At 35.1% G+C, this 13,222-nt stretch overlaps 1 protein-coding gene across 1 annotated transcript; it reads right to left on the minus strand.

Annotated features, from left to right (window-relative positions):
- Positions 1-475: 475 nt before the first annotated feature.
- On the minus strand, positions 476-1,405 carry LOC100728595 (olfactory receptor 52E2). Its single transcript, XM_003465291.1, has one exon. It carries the CDS (start codon positions 1,403-1,405, stop codon positions 476-478), a length of 930 nt encoding a protein of 309 aa, XP_003465339.1.
- Positions 1,406-13,222: the final 11,817 nt, after the last annotated feature.

Here is a 13,222-nt window from a genome sequence, read left to right on the forward strand (position 1 = left end):
GATTAGGAATGATAACATGAGTGAACTAAGGACAGTATATTAGGAAATGAACAAATCATTGGACTATTCATGACTTTCTATGGGCAGCAGAATTTGGGTTTACTTCTTACCTCAGCAGGTCCTCAGCAACACTGACAGAAGATAGTTGAAGAAACATGAATTATTCTAACATTGTATATGTTAAAATTGGTTTAAAAATATCAAAAAGATGTTGCAAAAGGCAGAAAATTTAATAACCTACTAAAATAAAATATTAGGAAGATTGAAGGGACAGAAGAAGAATACAGAAACAGAGGCTGAGAAGTGATGTGAAAAACATTTGGAGTCAGTGTTCTTTAATGTTCCAGGAGAGCCAAAAAAATTCACACACTGGAAAGTAATTTTTGTAACAATGCATTCCTCTGGTTGACCTTCCATACAATTGCATACAGAGTACTGTATGAATTAGGTGCTATTCCTTTTCCATGGTTTGTCTCTACAGCAATATTTTCTTCACACAATCATAGATTTGTTTGGTTCTGACTCCATAGATGACAGGATTGAGCATTGGTGGCACTACAACATAAAGATTAGCCAGAAGTATGTGGATGTAGCGTGGAACATTTCTGCCAAAGCGATGGGTCATGAATGAAAAGAGAGCTGGTGTGTAGAAGGCAAGGATGACACACACATGAGACCCACACGTGCTGAGGGACTTGACACGGGCTTCCTGAGACGGGAGGCGGAAAACAATTCGGAGAATCTGTATGTATGAAAGGGCAATGGTTATGATGTCAAAAACAAGATTACACATGGCACATAAACCATAAATGATATTGATCTTGACACTGGCACAAGAGAGGCGAGCAAGACCCATGTGCTCACAGTAGGTGTGAGGAATGATATGATTCCCACAGAAGGGCAACCGCAAAATCAGAAATACACATGGAATGACCAAAAGGATTGCCCTTACTAATGCACCAAGACCAATCACAGCAACAACCTTGTTGGTCAGAATGATGCTATAGCGGAGTGGGTTGCAGATGACCACATAGCGGTCATAAGCCATTGCCAAGAGGATAGCAGATTCCATGAGGGTGAATTTGTGGATGAAGAACATCTGAGTGAGACAGTCTCCAAAGTTGATCTCTCTGAGGTTAATCCAAAAGATTCCAAGCATTTTAGGGATGGTAGCAGTAGAGAGGCCCAAGTCAACAGTAGCCAACATGGCCAAGAAATAGAACATGGGCTGATGTAAGCTGCTCTCAGCCTTGATCACAAACAGGATAGTGAAGTTCCCTATGAGTGCAATCATGTATACAGCACAAAAGGGAAAGCCGAACCAGAGGTGAAGAGATTGTAGACCTGGGATCCCCAGCAACAAGAAGGAAGAGGGGTGAGATGGAGTATCATTGGGTGAGAACATCCTGATTCACAATGCATCAGCTCACAATCTTCAGAAATGCATGCTTACCTAGTCTGGAGGTTCCTGTGCAGTTTTATGTAGCTAAAACTAAAGACAAAGGAACATAATAAATCTTTGCATATACTCTTCTATAATAATTCCATCAATTTGGGATGCATTATATATAGATTGGTAGGAGAAATCTTTCTTTTTAATTTTAAAGAGGATAAACCATAATACAACCATTCAAAGCAAACCAGTTTAAGTGATACAGAACTTCAAAACAAAATTGCAAAATTAACAATATATACCATAATACCTTTTGATGTCTCAAATAGCTGCAGGTAACTTTGAACATAGTAAAAATCTAACAGAATAGAATAGAATAGGAACAATAAATACAGAATAATGAATGCAATAAAGAATGTCAAAAAAAGCCTGTAGTAAACTCAAAATTGCTACCTAATATACTTGCTCTCTTTAAAACAGCTGCTCCTACCATCAGATCTGACATAAACAAAACAAAGGAGAATAAAACTCAACGCAACAAAACAATGGAAATAATACAGAACCTCAAAACAGAACCATAGGGCATCAATAATGGCTGCAACCCTCAGGAGGAGATCCCCGCTAGATGTCACATTGACTACAGCTGTTTTCTGAATCAGTGATCAGACCACTGGCCCCTGATCTTCAATGTTAGTGGGACACCAAAGCCCTACAGTCATCCAATGGGATGTCACCTCCATAGCAATCATCACAGCCTGTGTTTCTCTGGATAAGCCTGTTACTCATAGTAGGGAATAATTCTTGTTTTCCAGGCCGCTACCATCTGAGGTCTGTCTGTTTCTGTATGGGGGCAGCACACACAGGCATCTATAACTGAACAATTGCAGTATTATAAAGGCTTTAGAAAGATGAATTTTACAGTATTATATTTTGAAATTACATCCTACATCTTAAATTTTTCAGCCTTATTCCAACGCATTTTTCTCTGATAACTCTTTTACCCAAAGATCTAAATGCAGATTTTTCAGCCTTCCAGCTTCCACTCTTGCCTCTTTGTCTCCTTCCTTCCCTCCCTGGCTTTCTTTCTCCTGTATCTGTCTCTGTCTCTATCTCTATCTCTGTCTTTGTCTCTGTCTCTGTCTCTGTCTCTGTCTCTGTCTCTGTCTCTGTCTCTGTCTGTCTCTAATATAAAACTTCACTTGTTGCAAAGAAAAGTGCCATGCCCAAATCAGAGAAAATAACAAAACTGAGCAAAATATAAGAATTTTGGAGTTACTAACTTAAAGATAGTGAATACTTAATGTTATGCATGTTTATATTGCAATTATAAAACAAAACATATTTAGTAGGTAAAATAATGGCTGAATGGTTACAAGAAAACTGTAGTTGCACATAGTTTTTCTAGGAAAAGTATATAAATAAATAAAGCAATCTGAGGCTTAGTTTTCCTGAACATAAAATTTTGTTAATGTTTGCCAGAAGTTATAAAACAAACCACACTACCCGATTTTGTTGAGAAATAAGTGTAACTTATGGTTTTACATGTTACATAAAACAGTCTTCATACAGCAAAATCCATTGTGAATTAAATTGCAGTTCTAAAATCACTAGGCTAGCTGGAAGTGGTAGCACACATCTTTCATCGCCACCACTGGGGACATGAGATATGGGATAACAAGTCGAAGGTCATCCTGACAAATAGTAAGCCCTCATTTCAAAACAGAGTTACAAAGCTAGAATAAATGTGAAATATTCACATTAACTCTTACTTTTAGGGAGACACGCTGCTCTCAAAATTGTACCTGATAAAGTTGTGTGTCTATCATCATGTGAATTCTCTAGGATTACACAGCTCTTCCTGAATTAACTTAAGTATACTGAACATCAAAGTGTTAAGAAAAAACATACTTCAGTCAATGAAATTTGGAGATAATTAAGGATTTCTTCAGAAAGGAATGATTTTCACAAACAAAAACAAAGCAAAATCAATTAATTCATTTTACAAAACAATATATTATGTACCAAATACATACACTTCTATATATATAACGCACAATATTATTTGTACTGTATATATAGATACACTAAAATAGATCATTTTATATGTACATAAAACATAAACACGAGCACTGAAAATTGGAATAAGGTAATAAGACTTTGTCATTTGTTTTTCATAGCTAAGTCAGAGTTTTAGCACCTAAACCTTCCAAGGGTTTATCTGCATTTTACATAAGCAGTATATACTAATCAATCAAAATATTGACTTATCTATTCCATTTTTCGCAGTAATGTTCATTTATATCATGAGAATGTTTCTTTTAATATTTTAATTGGTGGAAGTCACACAGCTGAATATTTACCTATAAATTTCAATGTATAAATTTGAATTATATACTTCTAACATATATGATATAAAATATTCTTATGTAATGTGATGTAGTGTTCTTTATTTCATGAGTACATTTCTAGGAGTTATTTACAAAATTAATGTTTTTAAACATTATTTTATGTTCTCTGAAAGTATTTTATTTTCTCTGAAAATTTTATCTCATATTTCAGGAACTTATTAGATCCACTTTAATATAATTTGTATCATTTATTTTATAGGTTCCTATTTATATTCTCTGCAAGATAATTACTGCTTTCACTACTTTTTAATTTGAGAAATTTATATATATAACATTGTATCTACAATTCTGAGGCATTTTGTGCCTTCCTATTCAATGTAATCAATATCAACCTTCTCTTTCATGGATTTCTTTATAACACACTCCTACCAAAGCTCCTACATAAATGTCTTCAGGTTTCAGTTTTGGTAACTAAATTTCAGAACCATCTAACCAAATTCTTCTTTGGTAGTTATTTTGATTTTTCAGTATCTGTAAAAATTTAATATTTCAATGAATTTTTTCAAACCTACTTCACCACAGGACAATTTTAATCTTAGTATCACATTGTATATATTTGAAAATCATTAGCAGTTAGTGATTTGAACAATTAAAAACAGGAGGACATATTTTTCTTTCTCAAACTATTTAAACAAAAACATAATTGATTCTTCTAAAAATTAAAATCAAGTACACTGGTCTATCTACTCAATGGTATTATTAAAGCCATTGTTGTGTCTTTTCTTTTTAAACATATAAATTATTGCTGACAGTTTCTATTTTATATTCCTGGGTCACACTGATAATGATTAGCTGAGATTGCACACGGTGAAACTCGTATTTTGGGTATTAGTTATCTACTCTATGAAAAACTGCTAGGGGTTTTTCTAGTATATGTCTGCAGTACACAATAATCGAGCCATCATTATTTTTTGAGGCAATCACAGTAAGGCACTTTCTAACACCTAAGAGCATGAGCTCTATTTCAGATGCAGTCTCCAGCACTCAGGAGGCTGAAGCAGGATTGTTGAATTTAGAGACCAGCACAGACTACAAAGTGAGCTCAATGGAAGTCTGAACTACATCTGAAACACTGTCTCAAAAAACAAACAAACAAAAAAAGATGAATTCTGTTGAAACTTACTTTAAATGTTCATTCGATCTGTATTTGGAGGGAAACAACAAACATTCTTTATTTACTCTGTAACCTGGTACAAATATTTTAGTGTTTTCACAACTCAATATCTTACTCTAGAAAACAAAAATAAAGACAGCATTTAAATTTGTTTTTACTTCTATAATAAATAGTTTGAAAGTTCTTTGAATCATATTGCAAACATCATGTTATCCATCCTTTATTAGCCATTAAGTAGAAAAAATTTAAGTGATTCACCAACTAGATTCATGCTAACATCCAAATGCTGGTATTAAGATTTTGTAGTCTACACTAGCCATGATCCTGTGAATCAAACTTTCAACCTTGCTTTTTTCCCCAAAAATATATCACTTGTCTCCTACCATCTCTTCTTGCCCTCTTTCCCTCTGTGCATCTGTGACATGAAAGAAGACAAGACACAACAGGTTGAACACCAGTATGAGAGTCTAACCTCAGTTTCATTTCAGTTTACTCTGTTTTTAAGAGGTCTTCACTTTCTGCCTGGGAGAGACATCACTGGAAAGCCCAACTGGGACTTTTGTTTTGAGAACATGAAGTCTTTGTGGAATTCTAGTTGTTAATCTGGGCATGAACCAAAAGAGACCATTTCTGAAACAAAAGGAAGCAGAGGAAAGTGAGTTTTCATGGTGACCATTCAGGTCTCTGTGAACTTTCTGTCACCTGGCTCTGCAGGAGCATAAAATGGTTGATGGAGTTGAGTCATCATTATCCTGGACCACCACATTGGGCAATTTCTTCTTTCAACTTCATTGACTTCCTTGCTTTTCTTTCAGTTACTCCTTCTGTGTTCTACCCCAGTTCATTTCTCATTTTTAGTTAAACTCAATGGATTATATTCACTCTTCTGGTTAGTGTTGAGGTTAAATTTTCAGTTATACTCAAGAGGCAAAATTTACATGATAATCACTTAGAGAAATGATTGAGTCCTGATCTAGATCCTCCATTCCAAACGGGTGTACAATGAAGGTTTAAATAAAATGAGACAAGTGGTATGATTTTAGAGCTCTAGGAGGGTCAAAATCCTTTAGCTGGTTTCAAGGGCTAAGACAAAGACTTCTCTGGACTGCACATGTTTATTAGGTCCAAACAAAGAGCAGGGAAACTAAGGCACCAGGCAATGAACAGGATCCTGGGAGTCACTTCAAAGACTTCTCCAAGCAGTAAGTTATGCCAATTTAGGAAATCCATCTTATCTCCAGGATGACGTTCATGGCATGAATGTGACTGCAGAACCGCGATTCCTGCAGTTCCAGTCTCTATTTACTTAATTAGTGCTGGAGCTAAAGTGTCTTCAGCTGTGGTCTTATCTTGCCCTTTGAGGTCAGCCTCAGTGAGGACCAATGATTCATCAATGCTCACTTATTAGGAATTAGCTAGGCCGGGGGCTTAGGCCTACTACAGACTCATAGATAAACATAGAAAGCAAATTAGTTAATGTGAAATCCTGCCTAGAGCTGCTTCATTGTGGTATCCAACAAGAAACTGGTAGCATTGTGCTTTCAATGTTCTAAGTAAAACAAATTATCTTATGGAAAATAAAATCTTTAAGTGAACAGGTCTGTCCATACATAGTCCTTTCCTCTTCATTTTTCTCTAGAAGTAGCTAACCATTGTATCCCAAATGTGAACTGGCAGAGGTTCACTTTATACCAAGGAGTGCTCTGTAAGTGTAAACAGTATAATATTGTAGTCTCTGATCTCAAATTGTAGTCAGTTGATTGGAGGTCCTTCTTATTGTTCTCTTGAATTTTCAAAAATTTTTATTTTACATTTACATTCCAGGAGCACATCCTCAGTATTTGGAGCCCAGCTCAGACACAGTCATAACTCAGTCTTACCTCTTGTGTTCTTCTCATCTCCCAGGATAATTTCTTGAACACTTATTTCCTTATGCCAGCCTTGTAAGCACTGTTGCCTTTTACCTCTGGCATGTTCTTGATCCCAGTGCTGTCTAGCACACATGTACTTCAGTGAATATTAGTACATTTGGTGTTTCCTATTTTTGTATTTTCTTTTGCTCACCTTTCTCTTTCCTTATTCACGGTTCAGTAGCCAGTAATCCTATGGAAACCATCCAAGAACACTTCAGCTTATGAACTGAGAAAGAAATTGTAGTATATATACACAGTGGAACATAATTTACCCAGAAATATAATGGAAATCATGACATTTACAGGAAAAATGGATGATACTCTAGACAATCAACCTAAGTGAACAAACACTGAATCAAAAATACAAATGTATGTGAATTCTCTCATTTAGTGTCTTGAAGAAAAAAATTATGCCATGAAACTAGAATGTGGATTATTAGGGAAAAGGAAGGGAAACAGTGGGAAGTGAAGTTTAGTGAATGAGATAACACCTGGAAGTCAGGAATAATTACTGACATTTATGTACATTATTAATACATAAAAAAGAAGATGGGTGTTCTGTATATCTAATAAATGAAAGAAAAAATCTCACATAAAAATCTCTCTTTGTATTGACAATATCAATATATATCACCTCTAATGTCCAAAGAGTTACATTCATCTGTGTAGTCTGTACTTGAATGTCTAACAGACAAAGCTACACACTATGCCCTAGAGAATTAAAATATAAATATCTTTTTTGTAATTGCTATTTTCATTATATGGTGTTTGAATGTTAAAATTTAAGTGTTATTCTACATTTATAAAATATTTTCCTTCTTTCAAATACTTCCATAAACTTATTTATTTAACTGTGTTTTAATTTATTTAAATTTTAGTATTTAGTACCTTATTTCATATTTTCTTTACAATATTTTAGCCATTTATCATTTCCATGGCTTTGCTATTTAAATCCCCCTCATTTTTTTGAGGCTTGGTGTCACTATGTTGTTCAAGATGATCTTGAACTTTCTATGTACTTTAGAACAGCTTCAGACTCCTCCTTCCCTCAGCCTCCCAAGGGACATTGGAAATTCTTTTTGCAATTTATTAAATTTTATTTAAATAGATTAAGACAAAAAAGGACAGAACAAAGCAGATCAGAACAGAACAATGTAAGCAACACAGCACTTCACCACAAGAAAACTGGATATTAACAGCTATCATAATGTCTCTTTCTTTTAAATAGTTGCACATGCTTTCACATATAATAGTATCAAATATAACAAAATAGTATAAATCATTCAAGAGACTGAAAGTATTAGATGGCATTCACAACCAAATAATAGAAAATGAGCAATGGCTACTATATTATCTCATTTTCCATAAAAAATTTGTTTATACTATCCTGCATATTAAAATCCAATAAGATACAACATGACAGAACCAGTGGAAACAGAACAACAAAAGCATGGTAGAACTTCCAAGCAAGATGATATTAAATCATTACTGGCTACCATAATATCTTGTTTTCTTCAAAATAGCTGTTCATGCCATCACAAAACAGAATAAAACCATTCCAACAAATGAATGAAAGCTTTATAAGGCTTCAAAGCAATATAATGAATCATGATTACCATGAAATCTTATGTACATTTACCATTTCTTACACAAGGGATACTACATGGTTTTTATACATGTGAGTTTTATATACTTTGCTTATGAGTATGGTCTCAAGTTGCATCCATTTATTTATAAATATCTCAATGTGATCATTCTTTATTTACCATTAGTCTCTCTTCATCTGAGAACTGTGTATTCATTTTTTTAATTTTGGGGGTCATATTTTTAATGCTTTATATGTTTCATACAGAAGTCCTTCATCTGAGGGACAGTTCACTAAAATATTTCCCCAGTTTGTGTATTTTATTTTCACTATGCTGGAGATTTCTTTTGACATGCAGAATTTTTTTAATAAGATGTGATCCCAGGTATTGATTCTGGGAGGTATTTCCCATGCTCTTTCATTCATATTCATGAATTCTCTACCTACCCCTGTGTCTTCAAGATTCTTACCTAATATGTCTTCCAAGAGATTTAGTGCTATTGTTTTAATATTCAGATGTTTGATCCATTAAGATTTTAATTTAGTACATGGTGATAGGCATGGGTCTAGTTTTAGTTTTTGGCATATGGAGGGGCAGTTTTTCCAGCACATTTATTAAAGAGACTATCATTATTCCAGTGAAGATATCTGACCCCTTTATCAAAGAAAAGGTGGGTGAGTATGTTTGTAGTTGTAGCTGTATCTTCTAATCTACTTCATTGATCTTAATATCTGTTTTTATTCCAGTACCATGTTGTTTTGATTACAGTAGCTTTGTAGTACAACTTCAAGTCAGGGATTGTGGTGTCTCTCACCTTGTCTTTGCTGATTAGAATTGCCTTTGCTCTTCTAGGTCTTTTCTGGTTCTAGATGAATTTTAGGAATTGTTTCTCTAGATCTATGAGGTATGTTGCAGGTGTTTTCATTGCACTTTCATTGAATCTATATAACAGTTTTGGGAAAATGACCATTTTCACAATATTTATTCTTCCTATCCATGAACAAGGTGTGTTTTTTGTTTTTCTGAAATCTTCTTCAATTTCTTTTTTTCAGGATATTACAATTTTCCCTGCATAGAACTTTTACTTCTTTTGTGGAATTAATTCCTAAGTATTTCATTTTTTGGATGCTATTGTAAAGAGTGTGGCTTCTCTTATTTCTCTCTCAGTGATTTTGTTTTAAGTGTATAGGAATGCTACTGATTTTTGAGGATTGACTTTGTATCCAGCTACATTTCTGTATTTAAGTATTATATCTAGCAGTCTTTCAGTAGAGCATTGGGGATCTTCTATGTGGAGATTCATGTTTTCTGCAGATAACGGTCATTTAAATTCCTCTTTTCCTATCTTTACTCCTTTTATTTCTCTACTTTCTAATTGCTCTGGCTAGTATTTACAGTAGTATGTTGAATAGGAGCACTTTTGACAACTTTCAATGGAAATTTTGATTTTCTGTATATCTCTTTGAATCTGCTTCATGTATCCTGTTTGTTTCTTTTATTTTTTGTCTCTGGATTCTATGTTTTTGAGTTGTTCTTCTATTTTGTAAACTGTTTCTTCCTCTAATTTTTTAATTGTGTTTAACATTTCTTTTATTAATTTAATCATTTCTTCTTTTACCTGGCAGGTAATTTCTAATTTGAATTCCATTATAGCTTCCGGGAGTTGCTTCTTATTTCAGTTGCAATTATTTCAGGTATTCCAGGTGTATGGCACATATTTTCTTCTATGTAAATGGCTCCTAGGGTTTTTTGGGATGAGCTGTAGGATTAAAATTGCCTTTTGGTCTTTCATGTTGTCATTTTCCTATATTTCCATGTTTCACGGGATGTTCCAAAGCTTCTTCAGGGTGTGTTGGAAATCACCTCCTATGCACTTGGCTTCTGGGACTGAATGGAGGTTGCTGAGCATGGTCCAGTGAGGCCTGCAGGACCTCCCGTGCCATCTCAGGTGTCCCAGTGTGAAAAGCTCCTAACCTCTGTGGGTGACTGTCTAAAGCTCTCCCTGGGCTAATGCCCACACGCTGAAACTCACCTAGCATGCCCTCATATCCCCTGATTAAAGGAAGTTTGCTGGACATGGTCTAGCAGAGCCTGAGAAACCTCCTAAGTCTTGTCCAGTGTGTTTGGAAACTGGGCAGGCCCTCAACCGCTAGGAGCAAAGAAAGTTTTAGCATCAGTGCTTTCACCATAAAAGGAGGAACACTAACATATTCAATTCCTAGAGCTATTAGTCTTTTGTTGAGATAGACAGGTTCCAGGAGAGCCATTGTGTACCTTTTTTTTTCCTCAGTGATATCTTATAGAGTCTACTCTGTTACAGGATCATGTAGACTCCCCAGCAGTAGGGAAACTACAAAATCAAAGGGGCCTAGATCTACTCATCATCAAAAACAAGAGGGCTTTGCATATTCCTGGGGTGGGCTGGGGGTAACTGGGGTTTCTAAGGCAAGCTGTAAAGATTGGTGCAAGATTTGCCTCCACAATCCTCGAGGATTGGACAGGAATATTAATTAGCATGGAATACTTGGCTTCAAGGTACACTCTGGACACAAATGTGCTATCAGAGAAGTTTGGATGATGAGAAATTTAACACTTGCTTCCTGACTAATAACCAAAGTATAATAATATGAAAAGGAATAAAGTGATTATATCTGTAATTGCTTTTGGCTAAGTGAGAATGACTGCCTTAGGGGGCTCTTTTTCACATTTACTTTTTATTTGTAAATCTTTATTATTAGTACTACATGTTTGTAGTATATAATATTTACATACCTTGTGTGGAGTCCATGCATGGATGTCCATTACACTCTTTGAAGCCTTTGAGAAGTGCTTAAATGAGTGTTTTTGGTTTTTTTTTTGTTTGTTTGTTTGTTTTGTTTTGTTTTGTTTTGTTTTGTTTTGTTATATTGCTTCCTCTTGGCAACATTGGGACTATTTGGACTAAGGAGAAGCATCTATAGGTTCTCTGTTTTGTCTTATTGTATGCACCCACAGAATCAAACATTGGGTCCCAAACAAGTTCCATAGTTTGGAGCCAAATGTTCAACTCCTCACTATGGAGCACAGATGGAATGGCTTAATAATTTTCACCATCCAATGTATTCACATAGTCATTTCACAGACATTCAGGGAGTCAACAATTCAAGCCCTTCCCTTGATGGTGACCTTGTATAAAGACAATTTATCAGACTTTCCTGCTCAAACTGAGCAGGAGAGACAGATGGACTAAGTGGGGTGCCGCCAGTATCTTACTGGAATCAGGTACACAATCAAGCAGGCAATTTGCATCCTTCTTCCTTTGGGGTCTCATGTGAGCTGCTTCAGTGGAGAACTGGGAATCCTTCTCCATACCCCCAAGAGGACTCATGAAATATTGAGGGAATGACTTCCCACTGAGACCTAGAGACATCGTTGTTCCGTTCATGAAGGTCATAATCAGTGACCTAAGATGTCAGCATGGTCTGTCTTCATGGCTGATGTACCAGATACAATGGCAAACAGAAACTGAAAAATCATTCAGGGTTAAGAGGTAGATTTATTTATGTTGATGCTCATGGGGAAGGAATCAATCTTTAAGAATATTTCAAGCATCAAATGATCAAGGAGGGATAATTTTATAGAGTTGTAAAGGGGAAGTACAGAGGTAGAGTACTTGGCTGTTTATGATTGTTTCGTACAATATGCATCACAGTGATCAGCTATGCATCACAGTGACCAGATTTTTCTAACAAATGGTAGTAACAGAAACTGTAACAGGAACTAAAGTAAACTAGAGTTTACTGGGCAACTGAAAGTGATGAATTCTGGCTTGGGGTGTACTTTCTGCTACACTATTAGTTCCAGAGATCAGCACAGGGTTGAATGTAACCTTTGTTACAATTAATAGAGTTCGACTTCTCTGTGCTACCTAGAGAGATCTTTCTCTACAAATCTCTTCATACAAATGTTCACTTCAGTGTTTACTTCAAAGGGAGTGAAACCAGTGGCAAGATCCTTGTTAAAGATAAAAGTGAAACAAAGGGAAAATTTCTCACAAGTCACAATTTAATTCTAGCTTACTTAATATGAAAAGTACCTTCACACACTAATGACATTTAAAAATGGGTAAATCATGTACACATATTGTCTCAAAAAAAAAAAGAAATTTAAAGATCTATGAACATTAAATTTAAAAAAAACTCTCTTTGTAAGGTGAAAATTACATATTTTAGCAAGATCAAAAATTAATCTGGTGACTATTATATCACAAACATAATCATATTGGGGAATAAATCATGACCATTTCTCCAGAAGAATATGAATGTGCAGTTCTGTTAAAGCAAGCAGTGAAGTGTAATTATTATGAGTAAGGGGAATTAGCTGAGCTCTAAGTGAATGACTTTCACTTAGGGACTCAGTTGAATAGAAAAGTTTGCTTCCTAGAGATACACTTTCTACTAAAAAGGCACTATGAATGCACAGAATGACTAGAATTTACATATCTGCTTGAAAACTTTTTTTCCGGAGTGCTGCTCTCATCCTCAATTCATTTTTTTTTTCCTTTTTGACCTTTAAGTGTAGACTAGGTGGCAGACTTGTTAAGTACCTGAAAAACTTAATTGATGTTCCTATTGTAAATGCTATCTACCAAGAGCATTAGAGAAATTGTATAAACTATCCTGATTTTACTCATTAATTCTTCTTTTCACATCAGCATTTACTGAACACCTGAAACAGTCTTCCTAGTACTGTCCTGACATGTTAGACAACACTGTATTATTAATATAAAGAGCATAAACAATCTGATGTTTACCTTCAATATGAAAACT

This window comes from Cavia porcellus, unplaced genomic scaffold (genome assembly GCF_034190915.1).
Source record: "Cavia porcellus strain 051 isolate PalLab524CR breed Dunkin Hartley unplaced genomic scaffold, mCavPor4.1 scaffold_9, whole genome shotgun sequence".
Classification (NCBI taxonomy): Eukaryota; Metazoa; Chordata; class Mammalia; order Rodentia; family Caviidae; genus Cavia; species Cavia porcellus.

Excerpts from the sequence above, each read along its gene's own strand:
- LOC100728595 (XM_003465291.1), bottom strand. The coding sequence starts at position 1,405 with ATGTTCTCACCCAATGATACTCCATCTCACCCCTCTTCCTTCTTGTTG.